Source organism: Mesocricetus auratus, unplaced genomic scaffold, assembly GCF_017639785.1.
Source record: "Mesocricetus auratus isolate SY011 unplaced genomic scaffold, BCM_Maur_2.0 Super-Scaffold_100014, whole genome shotgun sequence".
Taxonomy (NCBI): domain Eukaryota; kingdom Metazoa; phylum Chordata; class Mammalia; order Rodentia; family Cricetidae; genus Mesocricetus; species Mesocricetus auratus.
Genome location: NW_024429197.1, coordinates 8,076,425 through 8,099,095, shown reverse-complemented (window position 1 = coordinate 8,099,095; position 22,671 = coordinate 8,076,425). Strand labels below are relative to the sequence as shown.

At 42.8% G+C, this 22,671-nt stretch overlaps 1 protein-coding gene across 1 annotated transcript in view; it reads right to left on the bottom strand.

Annotated features, from left to right (window-relative positions):
* Nucleotides 1-655: 655 nt before the first annotated feature.
* The window catches only part of Srrm1 (serine and arginine repetitive matrix 1), a 31,875-nt gene continuing 9,859 nt past the window's right edge, over nt 656-22,671 (bottom strand). The window contains 14 exon segments of the mRNA XM_040756368.1: nt 656-1,651; nt 2,715-2,924; nt 4,159-4,354; nt 5,343-5,608; nt 5,610-5,802; nt 7,997-8,131; nt 10,936-10,977; nt 11,333-11,477; nt 13,193-13,279; nt 13,646-13,726; nt 16,813-17,087; nt 20,166-20,285; nt 20,692-20,880; nt 22,335-22,448. Of these exon segments, the coding sequence (XP_040612302.1) occupies nt 1,547-1,651; nt 2,715-2,924; nt 4,159-4,354; nt 5,343-5,608; nt 5,610-5,802; nt 7,997-8,131; nt 10,936-10,977; nt 11,333-11,477; nt 13,193-13,279; nt 13,646-13,726; nt 16,813-17,087; nt 20,166-20,285; nt 20,692-20,880; nt 22,335-22,448 (2,158 nt within the window). The 3' untranslated portion in view covers nt 656-1,546.

Sequence of the window (22,671 nt, the reverse complement as noted above, 5' to 3'; positions counted from 1 at the left end):
CACACTGGGAGTCAAGCTTCCAGAGGCTGAACCCTGCTTCTCCCATGCCACCCAAGTTCAGTTTCCACCTGGAACATTCTGCATTCACGTGAGACTCTATTGCCAGCTGTGGAGTCCTTCAGGACTATCTTCATTTAGTATTCCTTTCCTTGTTATAATCCCTACAGATCCCCATGTTGAATCAGCCCATCACTACTGAGGTCTTCTGTCTGTGTCTTTTGGGTAAAAGCCAAAACAAACAAACAAAAATACCAAACCCTAAGTTTTCCTGAAATTAAGACCTGAGCATTTTGTGTTTCTGTTTCAACAGACAGAAATTACTACCAAATGTACCCACGGGTCCAAATACTCAGCCCAGACTACTGGTGCCGGAGTTCTCAGCTCCCTTCACATACATAGGCTGCTGTTCCTCCTCACATTCCTGGCTCCCTCCACACCCAAGTGCAATGATACTGTGAGATCTGCCTCAACTAGATCTGCTTTTGCTGGTGAATTAGCCTCCCCTGCTTTTCAAGACCTCTCAAGTTGGTTAGTAAATAAAAAGGGAAAACCCTGTTTCACCAATTCTTATTTTCCCTGCACACCCAACTGTACCAACAAGGTAGAGTTGTCTTGTAGTACCCAGGCAAGTGAGTGAAAGTGAGTCGCAACGGTCTTAAATTTAGAAATTTATTCTGTTTAATCCACAAGCTTTATATAGCTTTAGTTAAAAAATAAAATAAAATAAAACAGTGAAACCAAGACACTATGTCCAAGTCCAGGCTTTCCCAGCCTGCCAACGCAGGAGCTCTTCTGTTGTATGTACCAACTGGAAGAGTAAGGGAAAAACATGGATGGGAACCAGTTTCATAAAACAAATTTATGTAACTGAAGGGTCCTTGCTGGGTCTAGCAAACTGCCTTTACAAAAGAGAAAGAAAAAAGGGGGAGATAGAAAAACAAAACAAAACAAATCAACCCAAAGAGGACAAAATCTGAGAGTTCTAAATCAACTTAGGGAGCTATCACACTTGAACAGAATCTCTGGCATCCATGAGCAGCGCCTCCCCTGCTCTCTAGAGACCCCACAGGCAACAGGAGTGAAAACACTCACTCAGACCTTTGTGGTACTTCAACAGTGGTCTCACTTCTGGGCAAGCTTACAAACCGTACATGGTTGAAAGCATAATTTACATGGGGGATAAAATTAAAAAGGAAGAAAAAAAAAGGAGGTGGGGAGGGAGGGAGGAAGGGAGGGAGAGAGAACCACCTCAGGGGAGGCAAGGGCATTTAAAGGAACAAGAATGTCAATATTTAATTGCCCTTAAAAAATTTCTTTTGGGGGGGGACTTAAAATATTTCACTCTCAATGTCAATGGAAGAATGTCACTAATACACCTGACACCTTTGTAATGTAAATCCATGCCCTTTAAAAAAAACATGGTGAACTTCAACCTAGCAATTATTACAACAAATGTTATAGTCTAAAGCTCAAACACATTTTAGCAATTTTGAAATTGAATTGAGTACAAACCAAATAAAATTTACAACGTAACAAACATGTCCACCTAGGACTGTGGGGACACTTGAGCCTTCCGCATGGATCGAAGGGCCTTTTCCCGCAGGTGCCTTTCTAAGTCATCAAGGTTGTCTTCAGCTTCACTTTCAGTCTCCTGGAAAACAAAGTCAAACCAGGCAGATGTTAAGTCTTGTAACACAGCGGGAGATGCTGAATACAGACCAGAATCAAACTGCAGCAACAAATACACTCCGCTTCTACAAAAAGCATCCACTTTAAACCCTGACTGCCAAGACAGGGTCTCTTTGTATTCTAGGCTTGTTTAGAACTTGTTATGGAGCCTCAGATCTTTCTGCCTCAGCCTCCCAAGTGCTGGTCTTACAAGCACCCATACTACCACACTCAGTTTAGCTGGGGCTAGGGGAACCACATCCAAGGCCTTGAGCCTGCTAAGCAAGCCCTCCACAAACTGAGTCATAAGCCCTATGAGGACCTAAGTTATGATCCCCAGGTAGCAGTGCACCTGCAACACCAAGGGCTGGGGAGGTGATCCAGTCTATTGGAAATAGTGAACCCCAGACAAAACAGCTTAGGGAGCCTGCCACCAACCCTGATGACTTGTGTTTCTCTGTAGCTTTGTAAACTAGGCTGGTCTTAAACTCAGAGTGTCTCCCAAGTGCTGGGATTAAAGGTACGCACCATCAAGGCTAACTATTCAAACTGTCATGACCTTTGTGTGTGGATGTGCATGTGTCTGTGTGTACACACATGTAAGATGCAATAAAAATATGAAAAAAAAAGGGAAGATACCAATGGCTTCTCCATGTACACACAAAACTAGCCACTGTCAGTTACTTGGGAGGTTCCCCACTTTTTCTCAATATATGAATTTTGGGGGGCTGCATTTAGTGTGTGTGACTAGAGGTGTGCTCAGTGGAAGCACACGTGCCGTGCCTAATGCACAGCAAAAAGTCCTGTACTCTTGTCCCCAGCACTGCCCAGAAAGCAGCTTAAAAAAAACTCAAAGCACTGGGCAGTAGTGGCACACGCCTTTAGTCCTAGCACTGGAGAAGCTGAGGCAGACAGATCTCTTTGAGTTCGGGAGACCAGCCTGGTCTACAGAGTGAGTTCCAGGACAGGCATTGTAGCATTAAGTTTTTGGGAAGCCATTAGCACTGCGTAGTGGATAACAGAGGCAGAGGTGGTTATGTGAATACCTTCCTGGGCTCTGGTGCTGCCACAGGCTCTTCCTGTGCTGATGTGGTTATGGCAGCAGAAACAGCTGCAGGCGTTGCAGGAGCTGCGGTGGCTACAGCCACAGCCTTCTCCTTCTTGTGTTTTTTGTGCTTCTTGTGTTTCTTATCCTTTTTGTGTTTCTTATCCTTCTTTTTCTTCTTCTTCTTTCCACCTCCTTCTTGATCAGAATTCTAGAAACCCAGAAAACAGTGAGGTAATTGATCTGATTAAAATCCTGCTTTATTTCCTCAAGGGACTCTCAGACAAATACATGTTTCAAAGAAGTGCAAAGACAACCACTACCAACGGTGACACCAAAGCCAAGGCCTGCCCACAAATCCAGCAGGAAAGAGCCCAGCACTTTGAAGTTACCCTACTAATATTGCCAGGTTTCCAGCTTCAGGGCGTGTGTGGGGTGTCAACAGCTGGAGCCATGGACTGACCATGAATTAGTTGCCTTCTAGCTCCTGAACATGAGCAGGGGCAACCTCATTTAATATACAATACTCGGCTAACAGATAACAGGATTTCAGTATGTGATGCCAGGCTGGGCAGGAGAGATGGCTCAGAGGTTAAGAGCACTGACTGCTCTTCCAGAGGTCCTGAGTTCAATTCCCAGCAACCACATGGTAGCTCACAACCATCTACAATTCAATCTGGTGCCCTCTTCTGGCATGTAGGCAGAACACTGTATATGTAATAAATAAATAAATCTTTAAAAAAAAAAAGGCGGAATAATCTCTGAACCACACCTTCACTGTTGTACAGAGCTGGTCCTCTCCTACCACGTGGGTCCTGGGAATTGAACTCAGGTTTTCAGGCTTGCAGGCAAGTACCTGTACCCACTGAGCCACCTTTCTTACTAGCCCAGGTGCTCCATCTACAACAGGGCTGCAACTTAATCAACCCTGTAAGATACATCCCATCTAAATAAATCTATCTTTACATCTCAACACCTTGGCTTAACCATACGTATTGTCTTCAGCATGCTCAGAACACATACTGGCCTACAGCTAGGCAGTTGTCTAATACAAAGCTGACTGTAGTAATGTTGAATGGCTCATGTAATTCACTGAATATCAGTAACAGTTGTTTTTGCTGTTCACTAACCTAGAAAAGAGGATCAAAATTCAAATTCAAAGTATGGTTTCTATTGAACATAGATCACTCTCATACCATAAGATCAAAGATTATTTAATTGAACTACCATACAGGAGACTATCTTTACACTACACTTATGTGTGAATTTAAGGAATTTAACTAACTTGTAACTTAACTGTTTTTGTTACAAGACCTCACTGTATAGCCCAGGTTGGCCTTCAATTCCTCATCCTGCTGCTGCCCACCAAGTGCTGGGGCTGTAAGCACCCACCATCAACCCCATCGACTAATTCTAAAGATGCCCAGAACAGGGCACATACATACCCTTGCAGGGGACGGGCTTGCTGTTGGGCTTTTAGCCTTTTTGACTGGTACTGCAGGTGACCAGTTTGTGGAGGGTGACTGAGACTGGACAGGAGATGGAGGTGCTGGAGGCTTTTTAGCTGCTGGCTCAGGAGATCCAGAGACAGATCGGGAAGAGGAAACCCTTCTTACGGACTGAGGGCTTGGTGAGGCAGCCCTACACAGAAATGGAATACAAAACACAGCACTGAGAACAGACACGCATAGGAGGCCACAAGGTTGCTTTTACGTCACCTAAGTCTTCTATGGGGTCACTTATGTCCCACAACTCTACTACTGTACTACTGCATCCTATAGGACACTAGTGACAGCAGTTTCTTAGCTTCTTGAAGCCGGCTTTGTATCAGTGTTAAATGCTTTTCAGGGGCTGAAGAGATGGCTCAGTGGTTCTAAGCACTGGCTGTTCTTCTAGAGAACCAGGGTTCATTTCCCAGTACCCACAGGGCTCACAATTAACTGCAACTACCCTTTCAGGGACTCTGATGCCTGCTCTGGCCGCTGTGACACTGCCCACCAGCAGTATACAGACACATACAGGCAAAACACCCACTGACATAAAATAATAAAGAGAAAAAGAGGATGTTTCGTCTCAGACAGTCTTAGAAGAACAGCTATGAAATACCAGATGTTAAAAACCAAGTAAAGGGGCTGGAGAGATGTCTCAGAGGTTAAGAGCACTGACTGCTCTTCCAGAGGTCCTGAGTTCAATTCCCAGCAACCACATGGTGGCTCACAACCATCTGTAATAAGATCTGGTACCCTGTCTGACCTGCAGGCATATATGCAGGGAGAATGCTGTATACATAATAAATAAATCTTAAAAAAAAAAAAAGTAAAGGCCTCCACATAAATGCTATAAGGAGTTAGGTTCAAAGTGGAAAAAAATATGAGTAGTACCTACAATTTATTACTTTGGTTTTGAGACAGGATTTTTCTGTATAGCCTTGGCTGTCCTGGAACTCACTCTATAGACCACGATGGCCTTGACCTCACAGATCCACTGCTTCTGCCCCCACCCCCATGCTGGAATTAAAGGTATGTGTCACCACTGCCCAGTCTTATTTTTATAACTGCTCAATAAGGGGAGAGGATTCTACATGTCATACACTATGTATTCCTAACAAAAAAGCATTAAATATTTTTACTTTTTAATCTTTTTAGGCTCCGGAGTCCTGGAGACTCTCCTAATAGGCCTAGTACTTGGAGACGGGGACTGCCTTCCTTGAGGTGATGCCGATGTTCCTCTTCGAACAGGAGGAGGACTTGAGGTCTGAGGAGCTCGAGGACGTGGTGAGGGCGAATGTCGTTTGTTTGGCTGTGGTGACCGGGCCTCCCTGGTGGAGCGGCTTGGGGAAGACCCTTTCCTATGCTTTGAAGATAAGGAGGGCGAGCGTCTCTTGGTGACTGGGGGGGCTTCTTTGTTTGGGAGGTGGAGAGTGGGAGACTCGGCGCTTTGGTGGTGGAGATGGTGATGCCCTTCGCTTGGGCGGGGGTGGGGGAGAGGCCGTTCTCCTCTTCGGTGGTGGGGAAGGAGAGTATCTCCTCTGGATGGGAGGAGAGTATCTTCTTGGAGAAGGTGAACGGCGGCGTGGGGGAGAAGGAGTCCTAGGGAAAAAAAACACACCATGAAGCTGAAATTGTCAGAATCCAGAAATCAAAACCCATTTATTATTATGTGGCTGTGTGCATGCCCACACATTGTGCATATGAGGGAGTGAGTGGCATGCTGAGATCAGCAGAATCAATTCTCTCCATCCACCTTTATGTGGGTCCTGGGATCAAACATAGGTCAGTTCACTTGCATGCCAAGTACTTTCTCACCCAGATTCCTTGCTAGCTAACCCAGAACTAGGAAAATTAAATAAAAAGTAATCAGTTACAAATATCCTGTAGCTCGCACTATGCCAGGGGATATATTTCAAAGTAAGATGGCTACCACCATACCTGCCAAGAGGTTAACTATGTTGTGTTTAACGGAGAAATTTGCAATTTTCAGAAACAATTTAAATTCACCAACTCAATAGAATTTATATAGAATCAATTCACTGTTTCATGATAAGAGAGCCTCATGATGCTTTGAGGTCAACAACAGAAAATTGAGAAAGTCTGCTTGACTGAGTTTCTATGTGGCAGGGGCTGGAGATGTGGCTCAGTTCTTGGTGCCCAGCACTTGCACAGTAGCTCACAAAGGTTCAGAACTCAAATTCCAAGGCCATCTGGCTTCCATAAGCACAAGGTACATACACACAATGCACATACCCTCATGAAGACAAAACCAACTATTTTAAGTGATACTGTGCTGTCTCCTCTGAACCAGCATCCTAGTTCAGATGTCCAGTCCTCTTTAGTGTGAGTTCACCTCCAGGCAAAGCTATTATTGAAAGTTCTACCTGGCTTTTCTCTTAAAGGTGACAAGGTCCTGTTATATCACTTAGGAATTAAGACTTAATACCGCATTCAGGCTAACTGGGTCTTCCAACATCAATTTCTGCTCAGAACAGGGTTTACAATGAGCCAATCCTTAGGCAAGGTGGTAGAGTGGAACTGGGCAATTATTTAGTAACTCTAGTCAGGCTCCAATTTGTAATCCCAGTATTTGGGAGGTATGAGGGTTGAGACAACTCCAAATCCAAGGCCAGTCTGGTATACATATTAGATCTTGTTAAACAAGAACAAAACCCACCTCCCCCCCCCAAAAACACACCCCCTTTCTCTATTACACATTAAATAAATGTAAAAAGTGAAACAATAATCATTGTACAGTTAGTGCTTGCCATGGATTCATCCCCCAACACAAAGTTACAAACAAACAAACAAAAAATCACACCCCCCCTTTTTGGTTTTATGAGTCAGGGTTTCTCTGTATTGTTTTGGAGGCTGTCGGTCCAACCCGGCCTCGAACTCACGGAGATCTACCTGCCTCTGCCTCCCGAGTGCTGGGATTAAAGGCGTGCGCCACCACCGCCTGGTGACATTTCCCTTTCTAATATTTATAGGCTACAGAAACAAACTAACCAGTCACTGCCCAGTTCCCTGCCCTCTAACCTGTAACCATTCTTTATCCTCTCACTGTGACTGAGCTGACAAGAGTCTAGCTATACATGCCATCTGACTGGGAACTCGTGATACAGTTAGTTTAGGCTGGCTCCAACTGCCTCCTCCATCTCTTAGAGGTGGGATTAAGGGTATGCGCTGATATACACAGCCTGTGACTGACATTCGAAGGCTTCTCAACAATAGAACACCCTTGATTTGGGACTGCTAGCTCATCTATCATTCTGTATAACTGCTAGTATTACCAAGGATCCCAAATGCACATGACCAATACATCAGTGTGGTTTCAGACCCCTTCTGTGGTTGTGCAGCTATGCCATTCCTCACTCCTCTCCCCCCGCACCCACGGTTTGGCTGCTTGCTCTATGACCCAGATTGACCTCCTGCCCCAGCCTTCCAAGCAGAAGTGATACACCTGGCCCTGCTTTCTGTTTCTACAGAGTTGTGTGTTCTGGGATTTTCTGATAAGGGAGCTCACATTTACTACATTGTAGGAGGAAGTCTGTATGCCGCCATTAAACATGTGACTTATTAGAGGCGCATACAGATGAGGTAATAAAAGGGCGGTTTACCACACCGCTAACCACACCCACTTTAGGCAGGACTAAAGACGTATACGTACGTAGGCGGAACTACGTCACTAGCCAGGCCCACTTTCTGACCTTTATGATTGGAGGTGAAATGTCACCATACAAAGCAACTTCCATGGTAAAGACCCAGAGTCACCATGAGTCTATCACAGTACCTTCGTCGTGGTGGTGGGGTGGGAGATCTCCGCCGCCGAGGAGGAGGAGGGGGAGGTGGAGGAGGAGGAGGAGCTGGAGAAGGAGATCTTCGCCTTCTGGCTGGTGGTGGGGAGGGACTTCTCCTCCTTCTACCACTAAAGCAAGAGTGATTCTCAGTCAGTGACATTTACAGTCAAAGGCCGCAAGAAACACATTTCCAGCAAGTAACCCAGAGCAGAGTGACTTTATGTTCCAGAGCACATGTTCTCAGCCAATGGCTGGGACCCCAGGTAACAGTCAACATTAAAAACAAAATTTAAAAATCAATGTTTCACTTTTGGCATGGGTAAAACACAGCTTTGTGGTGTTAGCTTCTGACAGAAATATGTATTTGGTTATGACATACACTACCCAACAGAGGAAGTGACAAATTTCAGGAATGTAACTACTACACTTGCTCCACCTCCCACCTCTGCAATGCCGCAGAGCACAGGATCGCAACACTAGGCGAGCACTCTACCTGAGCTGTATCTGCAACCTTTACTATCTTTAACTAAAAATTATACGTGCAGCCCTGAAAAGGAACTGGGTATCATACCTAACAATATTCCAAAGACAAACGGACAAATTGGAGGACTAGGCTGCCCTGCTGGTAATGTGGTTAAAAATATACTCGTGAACCAAACGCGCCGATTCTGAGTTCTGTAACACTTAAATAATACAAGTCACATACTAAGAAGTACCATACATCAACCAACTAGAAGCACCCTCAAAAAAGACTTATTTAAATATGGGCTAAGTCAGTTTGTCACCTTTGAGGCAAAGGACACATGAGACAGAAGTCAATGTAAACAGTTCCTGGTTCCTTGCTCAGCCAGGACTGACACTGTGAACCTAGAATCCCATTTCTAAAGTTTACCAGGCACCGGTTCCTATTCAAGACTAAAGAGAGAACAACCAGAAGAAATTTACTACCAGATTTCATTTCCAACCACATTTGATTAAGCTTTGCTGATATCTGTGACTAGTACTTCATCTTAGCACCTTACACAAACATGAAAAATCATGTTTAATTTTACCCACCCTAAAATATGACACTGAGTCGGGCAGTGGTGACGCACACCTTTAACCCCTAAACTCAGGAGGGAGAGACATACAGATTTCTGAGTTTGAGAGTAGTCTGGCCTACAGAGTGAGTTCCAGGACAGTCAGGTTTATAGAGAAACTGTGTCTCAAAACAAACAAAACAACAAAAGCAATATTGAATCATAATTATTTTAATTATATTTTCTGTCAGGTGTGTCCTTTAATCCCAGCTCTCAGGAGACAGACAGGTCTCTGTGTGTTAGGTCAGCCTGATCTCCACAGTGTTCCAGGGCACATACAAAGATCCAGCCTGAAACAAACCAAAAGGTGTTTTGTTTTTTGATAAAAGGCCTCACTATGTAGCCCTGGCTGGCCTCTGCTTCCTCAGTGTGCCACCATGCCTACAGGGATGGTGATCACTATCAGTCTTCAACTTGAAACTAACAATATAACCTAAAACTACTGGGGCAGAACAAAGAATATTCCTTTTGTTTTTGAGACAGCGTCTCTACACAGCCCTGGCTGGCCTGGAACTCACCATGTAGACCAGTGTTAGGATTAAAGGCATGTGTCATCACACCATTAGGAAAATTAACTCTGATTTCACTGTTTTTTAAGGAGTCTTCCCAGAATAGAACACAGTTCTATAATTGGGGGTGGGAGGGGGCGCGTGCGGCAGTCTTGTAACACTAACATAATTCTGTATGAAAGCAATTTTTGATGTTCAGTTTAGCAATTTCACAGAAGCCAGAAGTCACTGCAGTTGGAAGAAAGATATTTTTGTGCCCAATTTATTTTTTTCATTATCATGAAACAGTTCCCTCTAGAATAAATATCCCACTCTGCTCCATTACCATTTCCCAAAGACTTTAAAATGGGAAAAGGTCAAACAGGAAGCATTTCTGCTCCCAAGCAGTTTAGATAGGGGATGCTCAACCTGTACTCAGAAAAGGGAGCTGACGAGAGACAGAATGCCAAGGGCACAATCAAAGACCTGGCTGGCATGGATGAGTCTCTGTTTCCACAAGTGAGACAGGCCTGAACTAAAAGGTTTGTATTTGTTTTCGTTTTTGTTGTTGTTGTTGTTGTTATTTTCAAGACAGGGTTTCTCTATGTAGCCCTGGCTGTCCTGGAACTCACTCTACAGACCAGGCTGACCTTGAACTCACTGAGATCCACCTGGCTCTGCCTCCCGAGTGCTGGGATTAAAGAAGTGCGCCACCATGCCTAGCCCACTATAAGATTTTTATATATGGTTTGGATCTAAATTTTTATGGTTTTGTCGTCACATAAACACATGATTAAAAAATAAAAATATCTGTAACTGGGAGGTGGGGGAGAAAGCCAGGGTTGGGGAGATGAGCTCAGCAGATAACACATTTGCCACCAAGCCTGAAGAATTGAGTGAGTTCAATTCCCAGGAGCCACACAGTGAAAGGAGAGAACCAATTCCTCCAAGTGTCCTCTGACCTCCAACATGTACCCTGTGGCATCTGTGCCCCCCCCACAACAAATATAAACAAAGTGAAGACTTTTACCTCACAGATATGTTTCACACACTTCTTCACAGACTACAGAACCAACCCTTACATTCATTTCTGGCATTCTGAAGTCCTTCCTCTAAGTCACCCTAATACAAAGTCACTCCCTATTGAGTCTAAGGAGTCAGACTCACCAACTAAAATCAACAATTCACACATAACTCCCCATAGCATTTATCTAACATGATTAAAGACAAACCAAAAACACACAAAGCAACTTAAGACTTTCTCCAGTGGCACAATGCATCTGTAAAATGGGGACAGTCACCTGAACAAGAAATGAAGTAAACTTGGTATGTTGCCCTAATTTACAATAATAGTGTCTAACCAACCTTTTAGTCACTGGCGATTGCCATCGTTTCCCCATCTGCATCCTGAGAGCAGTGGAGAAAAACAAGTGTCAAGAATTCCATTCACAGTTAAGTTCTTGTGGAGGCGTTTTTTTTAAAGCTTCAAAATGCCTGGAATTAATGCTATGATTTAGCTGCTCTTTCACCAATGTGTAAGTAAGGCAATCACTCAAAACCTGTCTAGTTTTAATGTTAAGAACTACCAAGAGCAAGGAAAAAAAAAAAAAAAAAACAAGCTAACCAAAATCTCAGACCCAACCATCTCTAAGTTTTGACAGAAAAAATTAGTTCAATTTTAAAATAATTTTACGGCCCACCCTGTAAGTTACAGTTTCAACACAACCACAGATCAGTCAAAATCATTAATGAAGGTTGTTACCGAGGGGAAGTCTCTTTTTGGCGCTTTCGAGGTGATGGAGAGGCACTCCGAGAAGGAGAATGTCTCCGCCGCCTGCCTACCTCACCATTCTTCACATGGGATCTCTTGGGCCGTTCATCTTCTGAGGTGGAAGAGGAGCCAGAGTCTGTAATCACAGAGCAAAGAACAACAACAAAATATCACACACACACACACACTCACCCCCCCACCCTCACACATACACAACTCACTCCCCCCCACCCCCTCACACTGCATGCTTAAAATCCTAGGTCCTACCCGCAGCACTGGGGAAAATGTTAATTAGAGGCTAAGAGTGACACAGCATTTACCTAGTATGGTATAAGGCCATGGGTTCAATTCTTAGTACTGTCAGTACAATTTCATCAGGACAATTCTAGTGACAGTCAATACCCCCACACCCAGCAGCAAACTAGCCGGAACACAAGACTAGTACAATTTCAAGAGTACCGAGGCCTGTATGCATCTCTAAGAAGTCTAGGGATTTTAAATCGGGCTCGTTGGTGCATGCCATGTCTGATGACAAGGGGAGGTAGAAGGAGGAGCTGAAGCTCAACAACAGCCTTAGCAACACAGCAAGTGAAAGTCAGCTTGTGTGCATGAGACCATCTCAAACAAAACAAACATTTAGCCATTATTTCCAATTAACTAAGTAAAGCTTCAAAAGAATCTAAAGGCTGGTGGTGCAACTCAGTAACTCAGTGGAAGAGCAAGCGCATGCCTAGCATGAACAGGCCCTGGTCCTTCCATGCCAACAGCAAAATAAACAAAAAGAAAAGCATCAATGTTACTTGAAGTAGAAAATGAAAAGTTATTACTATATTACAACAACCACCGAGGGACTGTGGTATGGCTATTAGTAGAGCGCTTGCCTTAGCATCCATCCCCAGCACTGCATACAATTGGTTGCAGTGGTGCAAAGCTGTAATCTCAGCACTTAGGAGGGGGACGCAAAGAGAGCAGAAGTTTAAGGTCATTTTTGGCTATACAGCAAGTTCAAGGTAAGCCTGTCTCAAAACCAAATCAAACCTACCAAAACCCAAGAACAGAGCATTTGGCATAAACATCAGGCTTTCTGAGTGCTTTCTCTTTAATCCAACAATTACAACTATCTGAAAATTTCATCTGCCTACTATTAAACAAAACACCTAAAAGCAGTCTTAATGACCACCAAAAGGTAACTTACTGCCCTGGAAGGCAAAAAATTGAAAGATTCACAAAAAAAAAATAGTTAAGACATTACTCCAGGCCAGATTTATCATTTTCCTAACAATGTAATGATTTAAAAGACAAATTTAAGGGCTTACAATAAGAAAAACATACAGTGACCAACTGAGACACAGAATTTCCCACGATGGCAAACACTTAGCCCTACACCTCCACCCATTCAGAAGGACCTCAGGACTGAAGGTACTCAGCAGTTAAGTGTTAGCGGCTCCTCCAGAGGTCTTGTTTCAATTCCCAGCACCCAGTAGTGGCTCATAATGTCTACAGCTCCAGATCCCAGAGGATCTGATGCCTTCTGGCCTCCTCTGGAACCAGATTTACACATAGTGCACAGACATACATGCAGGCAAAATACTCACATGCATAATATATATATATGGTGTGTGTGTCTCTCATGTAGCTCACCATGCAGCAAAGAATAACTAAATGAGCATCTGATCCTTCTGCCTCTACCTCCTGAATGCCAATATTGTAGGACAGGCTTCTCTGGGTTTGGAACTTTTGGGACTCTCACTATGCAACCTTTAATTCTACAGGAACTCTACTGCCTCCACCTCCCAAGTGCTGGGGTTATAATAGGTGTGGAGGTAGAAAGCACTTTCTTGGTGTCCATACCAGATGAAGACTGCTGGTTCTGTCGTCTATACTGGCGTCTCTGCTGCACAGAATCGGCTGCAGCCATCTTGCTGCCTTTGTCTTCTTCTGAAAGATGGATGCATTTAGAAAGTGTTTCTTTAGTTGCAGACAGGTAATGTGACACAACTGAACAGGAAAACAGGCACTCAACTCTATCAACTACTAAACTTACTTACTACAGGTCAGGCTGGGAGATAGGAATTCTACAAACATTTCAGCCAGCCCTCAAAACCCAGAATTATGCCCCCAAATAGAGAAGTAAAAGAATGAGGCTAAGATGAATGAAATAACCAAATAGAGAACATTTAAACGCTGGAGCTGGGAATCTCAAACAGTCTGTGTGATGCCAATTTCAGCTTTTCTCTACTGTGGTGCCCTATACAGTGAATCTTCAACCCAAGGGGAATAATCAAATAAGTCATTACAACTTACCAGACTCGGACAACTCCACTTTTCTAGGCTTGGGTGCTGGTGAAGGTGACTCTCTTTTCTCAGTACCTTTATGTTTTGTCACTAAAAAGTAAGGAAAAACAAACAAAATCAACTCCCAGAAAAAATTTTTTAAAGAAAAGAATAGTTGAAAGCAGATGGGTGGTGATGCACATGTTTAATCTCAGCACTTTGGGAGGCAGAAGCAAGCAGATCTCTAGGTTCAAGGCCAGCCTGGTCTAAATAATGAGTTCCAGGACAGCCAGGGCTACAAAGAGAAACCCTGTTCCAAAAGACAAAATAAAACCCCATCAACTCAAGGTCATCCCTTTTTTTTTTAAACCTATGAATGACTAATGAATTGTGGTAGGATGTCTTATAGAATGCAGTTATACTTTATTTATACTCTAGGAATTGTCATAGACTATACTATATGAGAAAAGGTAGTCTAACACTTCAACCTTATCTTTGCTAAAGTAATCCAAGAGAAAATTACTATTTAAATCTTACACACAGTAGACAAGCCTTGTATTCCTGAGCTGCATGTCTTCAGTTAATGATTCTACCTATTAACGTTATCTGAACATACCACTCAATTAGGTAGAGAATGGTTAACACCTAAAATTAAAAAATTCATACAAGTAACAGGAGCTGGAGCAAAGCCCATTTTGGACCCACTTTGGTTTGCAACATACACAGCTCACAGCTACCTGTAACCCTGTAACTCCAACTCCAAATATGATGACCCCTCAGGCCTGTGGACACCTGTATAGTGTGTCTATGCTCTACCACAGAACATATATAATTATAAAACAAAAAAACCTAACACAGGGAAGGCCTGAGACAGGACTGCCAGCCTAGATTACATAACAAGGTACTATTCTCAAGATTTTAAAAGACAAAGCTGGGCGTTGGTGGCACAAACCTTTAATCCCAGCACTCGGGAAGCAGAGGCAGGTGGACTGATGTGAGTTGGAGGCCAGCCTGGTCTACAGAGTGAGTTGAAACCCTGTCTCGAAAAACCAAACAACCAAACCAAAACAACAAAAAAGAATGTGTATGTGAGCAAAAAATAAAACAAAACACCAAGTGTTTCTATTTTCTCTATTTTTCTAGATTTTTTTTCTTTTACTTACTGTGTTATGTTAATATTGTTTTGAGAATTCAAGGAGCAAATCATTCTAGCATTAAGTCAGAAATCTAAGAAAACAACTCTAAAACCAAAATTTTAGAGCATTTCAACAGTCCTAGTAATTATTAATCTTAGATTGCCCAAAAGGTAACTTGTGAAGTTACTGTAATGAGAAATAGTAAAATGCATTAAGCATCCACAGAGCACTATTTACATAGTGTAGACAAGTTCATGCAGTACCTGGATTATAACTGATTCAAAGTTTCTTCAAACATCCTTGACGGGACTGTAAACTACACTCCAAATGATGTATTCACAAATTCCCTCACCTTTCTTTCCTTACTCTCATTTCATTAGCCAATTATCAACAGCAGATCACAAAGACCCCCAATTAACATCTGCTATAATATAAACAAGGACTCTATTAGATTAGAGCAGTGCCAAAGCTCTAAGTATCCAGAGACCCCCAAAATGGGCATCTTTGAAATCACAGTACATAGTAAAGAAGCCAAAGAACTTCATTCCGGCCCCATCTTTCTCCCTTGTTATAACAAAGGCATTTGGAGTTTGACAATTATCACTGCCTAACTGGGAATGAACTCTTCAATTCTTCTAGCTGATCTTGGCTAAGTCACCTAAGTGAAGAACCTGACAGCCAAGGTCTTCTCTAGCTCTCAAATTTCAACATGAGGGTCATTTCCACACAGTGCAGACTAACTATGAGCTTCAGTGGACATTAGTAGACTAAGCTGCCCACAGCACAACTGTCTGGCTAAAGCAACTTGTCCAAGAGCCCAGAGAACACAACTAGTGTCTGTTCCCCACAACAAACTTTCATCATAGGCACAGGAAGCCTATGTCCAACAGGAGAGACCAGCACTGTGCAGACTCCTCAGTTTGGTTCCCAGTCTCTCCTCTCTAGTCACAAAAACAAACAAAGTAATAAATCCCAACAAAAACCTGCCTATTTTAACCAAACTTCTTCTGTTTGGTATTTTAAAGCAACACTTCTGTATAATCTAGATAGGAAAAACATGCATTTTTCTAAAGTTATAGCAGCAACACTTAAGACTGTCTTCCCCCTAGAGAGCTTTCTAGCTCTAAACAAAAGAAACTTACAAAAGTGTAAGAGTTTGAAGGAAAAGACAAGCAGGCTAGGGCAATGAATGTCAGATTAAGACATGTGATGGGAACTTCAGAAAGGCTGAAATGTCCACATTTCATGTATTTGTCACTGGATCAACTTAGCATTTAATTTAAAAAACATTTGCACATCACTTTTACAGCCTGCCATCACCAGCAGGTCCTCTTTCCATTGATCATTCTCAGTCAAAAGGTTTAAAAAGGGCAGCTAATGTGGTGCGCCTTTGAAATTCTAGTACTTGGGAAGTTACTGGGACTTCCCAATCTTCCCAACCTACTGCACTCACCTTTCAGGCAGCCTCTATTACTGCAGTCCTAGCACCAAAGACACTATTTCTTTCTCCACGAATATTTTAGTGCCTAAACCTCAGCAAGTCACAAAACCAACAGACTAACAAACATGGCTAGCATAATCACAGGTCATCAATTTCTTAGAAACCAATCTACTGAACAGAGTAAGGACAACACCCAAGAACCCTGCCCTAGACCCTAAATCAATCAGTCAATCTTCCCTTGGGGACATAAATGTGACCAAAAAGAATAACATAACACAAAGTTCTCAAGTAAGATAGCAAAAAACTTTACGAAGGGGTGTGGGAAAGGTGGAATAGTTAACTGGTCTCAGAGTAATCAATCCTTACAGTAAGAACACGAATCCCAATTGTTACCCCAACTCAAACAGCACCAAGCTAGTGATCTGCTCTCCACCTGCCCACACAAGGGCACTGGAAAAACAAACTACCTTTATAGATAGCCCCCTTCCAGCAAAGCCCTGAGAACAGGCAGGCAGGCAAGCGTTTACAGTGCTACATAGAAAGTGCTGCCTAGTTGCTTCTGGAGGTGGGACAACTGGGCTCACCCTGATGCCAGAGAGAACAAAATATTTTGTGTTTACCTTTACCCGAAGTTCTTCCTGGAGACACAGAAACACGACTTTTTCTTGTGCGGTTTGACTGCTGGGGAGTTGGGGAATGGCGAGTTTTGGGTGGTGGAGTTGTTGGAGATGACGGTCTGTGCCTTCGCCTTGGAGGACTTGCGGAAGGGGATAACCTACGAGTTTTTCGAGGGGGACTGGAGGTCCTCTTGGGAGGCTTCTTTGGCGGTGACCGGGAACGAGATGAAGAAGATGAAGAGCTACTTCCAGACAATGATGCAGAAGAACGCCTCCTTCTGTTGAGTAGATAGAGCATTCAATTCACTACCTTCATCCTTATGAAGAAAGACTCCACAGTGTGTACAATGTGCACAAAAATACAGCTAGTTTTTATCCAACTTTTGAGTTTATGTAGCTAAATACACAAATTACTTCAAAAAGATTGGAAACAAAACCATAACCTAGGACAGGAAACAGCTATTTCTGAGAATAAATACAAATAACTCATTCTGATTGTTTTTTGAGATGTGAATGCTATAATTCAGTAATGACGCAGCCTTTTCCTGAAGAGTGATATTGGGGTTATGGAATTTGTACAACTTTGGGGGTGAGAGAGTATTGCTTATTCAGAGTGATGTTAGACAACTTTTAAGTTACACTAAAAATATGTGCAAGATTTGGAATTCATTTAGCTACATAAACTTAGAAGTAGGGGCCTCTCGAATTCTGCAGCAAAATCTGTGGTTAAGTTCTGTTGCAATTACGTGTACCTGCAGAATTCACCTTTGGCAGAAGAATTCCTGAGAACCTGAAAAAAAGAAACCCTACCTTAAGTGTGAGATTAAAACTGGCTAAAGGGAATCTTACAAAATGTGCAAAATACTATGACTGCTAAATTGTTGAGTGTGTACTGTAGAGACATGCTGTTGGCAAAACTACAATGTAAGAAATCATGGTTTCTTCAATAGTGTACTAAGGAGCACTAGCATTACTTCTCTCCAAAACAGAATGATCAATGCTAAAAGTGTGATGCCTGGAATTCCGCCATAAACGTGTCTGTCCTGTCCACCAGCTGCAGCAGTAACTATATATGTTTAAATATTGGTACCTGGACAGCATTCCCTGAAGAAGATGGTATACGTTATTGTTGTTAAAGTATGGGTCAGAAAGTCCTACTTGCAGATAGTACTTGGAGGAGCTTATTTGATGTTTCCCCATTTTCTAGTTGCTGTTGCTGTCTGTAAAAACATTAACTCAACAGCTTTTCCAGGACTAGGGGTGACTAGGTGGAGCACAGGCTCAGCCTGAGTGAGGCCCTAGTTCTACCAGCAGCAACACAGAAAATCAGACCAAGCTCTGTCCAAAGGAGACTGGAAAAGCAAGCCCAGGCAACATAGCAGCAAGGCAGACAATTCTGTTACTGGGCACCAGGCCTCGCTCATTTTGGATAAAGTTAGACACAATCTTATTGTTATAAATCTAAGATTAAAAACATTTTATCTGATACCCATTTTAGAATGGTTAAGCAAATTAAACATTTCAGCAATATTTAAAATAAGTTAGTACTATTGACTGAATTAGATGAATGTTTAATTGCCACAAATGTAGCCATTGTAAATTACCAGGAATGGCTCTGTTTCAATCTTTCTTGTTGCATTATCTTTGATCATCAGCCCACAAATAATGGCCTGAGACTTGTTATTATGAAAGCTTGGCCTCAGCTTAGGCTTTCACTCCACACACCTAGATTCCTCCTCTATCACTCCTCTCTCTCCCTGGAAGCCCTATCTACCTCTCCTATCCAGCTACTGACCAGTTAGTTCTTTATTAAACCATTCAGAAGGCACCTTAAGCAGATACATCTTTATAGTGTAGACAAGTATTATACCAACAGTTCTTTCTATCTAGGAATGGAATTAGGGGAACTTTCCTTTTATGCTGCCTCTGAGCTCATTACAAAGGGTGGAGAGATGGCTTAGAAGTTAAAGCGTTAGCTGCTGCTCAGCAGAGGACACACTTGGTTCCCAACACTGTCAGGGGCTCACAACTCCTGTAACTCCAGCTCCAAGGCATCTGGAGACCTCTGCAGGCAGCTGTGCGCTCATGCATTCAGCACACACACCTCTACACATACTTGAATATTTTTAGTTTTGAGACAGGGTTTCTCTGTGTAACAGTCCTGGCTGTCCTGGAACTCACTCTGTAGACCAGGCTGTCCTTGAACTCAGAGATCTGACTGCCTCTGTCTCTAAAGTGCTGGGATTAAAGGTGTGCCCCACCAACACCAGGTCAAAATAAATCTTTTTAAAGAAAGAGAAACACTATAAAGGTACTTGCTGTACTAGTCAGGTGATCCAAGCTCAATTCACTAGAACCACCCAAAGGAAGGAGAGAATGGACTCCAAAGTTGTTCACTGACCTCCGAGCACAATTTATTGGATATGCATAAATAAGCAAAGTAAGTTCTTAAAAACTTCAGTAAATAGCAAATGGGCTTTTAAAAAAAATCGGTAAAATAGGGCTGGGGAGATGACTCAGAGGTTAAGAGCACTGGTTGCTCTTCTAGAGGTCCTTAGTTCAATTCTCAGCAACCATGTGGCGGCTCACAACCATCTATAGTAGGATCTAATGCTTACTTCTCATAATAAGCTAAAAGTCAGGTGGGAGGGAGACAGCTCAGGGAAGGACGGCTCAGGGGTTGAGAGAATCCGTTCCTCTTCCAGAGATGGTTTCAGTTCCCAGCACCCACATGGCAGCTCACAACCATCGGTAACTCCAATTCCAGGGGGTCTGATACCCTCTTTTGTCCTCTGGGGGTACTGCACACAGGTGGTATACAAAATACAGACAAAATGCTTGTGCATATAATGAACACACACTTATGCATTTTTAAATGTCAAACAGAAAAGCAGCTAGTTCTTTGTGCATGCGTGTGACAGTTTTATGTAGAGGCTGATTGAACTTTTGATCCTTTCCCTTCTAGAACCTCCAGTGTGCTGGGTTCATAGATATGAAACAGAATCCAGAGCTTGTACAGTAATGTGAGGAATAGACTTCAGAGTTTCATGCTTACACACCAAGCACCTTACCAACTAAGGTATGCCACTAGCCCTGAGTTCTGTCCCTTAGCAAGAATATTAGTCAAGTCTTGGACGATAAACATACAGGACCCAGGAGATCATGACTTTTTTCAAAACTAGATGTATCTCACAGCTCAAGCAGTGCCACACTTGAAGTACATCAGGCAGCTTAGAGGACATTTCCTAGTATAATTGAGATGTCTTCCAGCAGACCCAAAAAAAAAAAAAAAACCACTGAAAATATACCAACAGTCACCCTGCAGTGCCAGGCACCTGCCACTAAGAGAGCCTCACCGTCTCCCTGGAGACCTACTCCTCCTGTGTCTTGGTGGAGGAGGCATCCGTCTTGGTGGAGTTCTTCTTCGAGGAGATGGTCTCCTTCTTGGACTTGGCCGCCTTCTAGGAGAGTATGATCTGTCATAACAAACAGAATTAGGTCCCAAATAATCTAAGAAAAATGAGTTTCTTGACACTAATTTCCAATGTCACAACTTCCATTTATGCAGGATTTTTTTTTCCAAGATAGAGTTTCTCTTCTCTGTGGCTTTGGAGGCTGTCCTGAAACTCACTCTGTAGACCAAACTGGCCTCAAACTCAGAGATCTGCCTGCCTCTGCCACTCAAGTGCAAGGATTAAAGGTATGTGTCACTACCACTCAACTCAATTATGTAGAATTTTTATGGTGCACAGAAAAGTAGACTTCACATAAATGCAGAGTAACCTTCATTCTGAACATTCTAGACACTTTTTACAATTCTACCTTGAAAATCAGCACTTAGAACCTAAATGTATATATACTCATCCCTAGAACACAACACACCTCGATCGGGATCTATGTCGTCGTCTTGGTCTAGTATGAGAAGGTGACCTAGAACGGGTCCGAGATCGTGATTTGGAACGTGATCGAGATCTTGGTCGAGTCTTTTCCTTTTCCTTTTTGGAATTTTTTTCTGGAGAAGGTTCTTTGGGCTCTGGTACAGGTTCAGGCTTGGGAGCTTTCAGGATGTCACTGTGAAAATAACATTTTGTTTTGTCTTTGTCTTCTCTAAGCCAATACAATAATATACTGACCTGGTTCTTTCTCTCTCTCTTTTTTTTTTTTTTTTTTTTGGTTTTACAAGGCAGGGTTTCTCTGTATTGTTTTGGAGGCTGCCGTTCCAGCCCGGCCTCGAACTCACAGAGATCCGCCTGCCTCTGCCTCCGAGTGCTGGGATTAAAGAACCATCGCCCGGCCCCTGGTTCTCTTTTTAAAGGGGTTTCAAGGGTTGGCAAAATGGTTGTCTTTGGTAAAGTATTTATGGTCCAAGCCCAAAAACCTCAGTTAAATTCCCTAGAACCCACATTAAAATTAAGGAGTCAAAGTTGTATTCTCAACAAGGTGACTTGTTTCCCCAGTACTAATAAATGAACAGATACAGATCACCTTATCAAAGTTTTCAATATTTGCCAAGACTTCAGGCTTCAAAAGATAGGCGCACATCAGAATCCTTTGAACAACAACTAAGAATTTATGTCCCTGTTTCACGTGTGGGCAAGGACTGTGCCACTGTCTAACTGCTAGAGTACACAAAACCTGACCCCTGGGAGCCGTTGGAACCACGAAGGGAGAGAAGCTGACTAACAAAGTCCATCCAGGACAGCAACAACTCACCTACTCAACCATGTGTGCAATGTGTGGTAGCAGTTCTAATCACTGTAAACGGGTCCTGTGTAAGCAGAGCCACAACTGCAGGGAGGCAGTGTCATGGACTGCAGGCTGTGTGGCCTTGAGGACTATGTGAGGTGTTGTGCAGAACTACAGCATGTTCACGCCTAAGATACCCAGAGGGTACAAGATGTTCCCATTGAAGAGGGAGAGAGTGGCTTTTAGTTTGTTTATTTTATACTCCAGTTAACAGAAGTGAATAAACCTCTTTATATTTTGGTGATAAAAGTTGTTTGAGAACATACATCAGTGACAAAGCATGTAAAAAGCTCTGGGTTACATCCCCTACTACAAAAAGAAAACAACAAAAACCAAACAGGAACTTGTCCTCAGTATATTGTGGCAAGTGGGTAGGAAGATCATGTTACAATATATAAAATTTAAGAAATACAACAGAAAGGGCTGGAGAGATGGCTCATCAGTTAAGAGCACTGACAACTCTTCCAGAGGACCTGGGTTCAATTCCTAGCACCCACATGGCAGCTTATAGCTGTCTGTGACTCCAGTTCCAGGGGATCTGACACCCATGGCAAAACACCAATGTACATTAAAAAAAAAAAGGGACAAGTGGTTACCTCTAAGGCATTTTCCTTATATATAATGTATGTAATTTCACCTTCATTTTCCCATATTAACTTTGTAATAAAAAAAAAGGAAAGGAAAACAAAGCATTTTGTTCACAAGCTAGCAATATACATTTGCAGGTGGTATGAACAACCTAAAACACGGGCTTATTTAATATGATGTTAGGAACATGCCTTGTAGACGTGGCCTCCTGTACTGAAGAGTCTTTCGTTCTCACTGATGGTTCTGGGAGCTCTGGAGACTTCTCCTTCTTTTCTGGGGCAGGGGAAGGGCTCCGGCTCTTGGTTCTGTGACGGGGAGATCGAGAGTGACTGCGCTTTCTCTCTCTCCTGACAGGGGAAGATCGTCTTCTAGGGGAAGGAGATCTGGATTTGCGTCTAGGATGAAAGCAATTTTTTCAGATTTTTGAATAATGTAGTTTGGCGCAGAAAAGGAAAAAAATCAAGGATTAATCTTTTAAGTTACCCACTGTTGTCTGTATCTGAGAAGTTTCACATGAAAAAAGATATC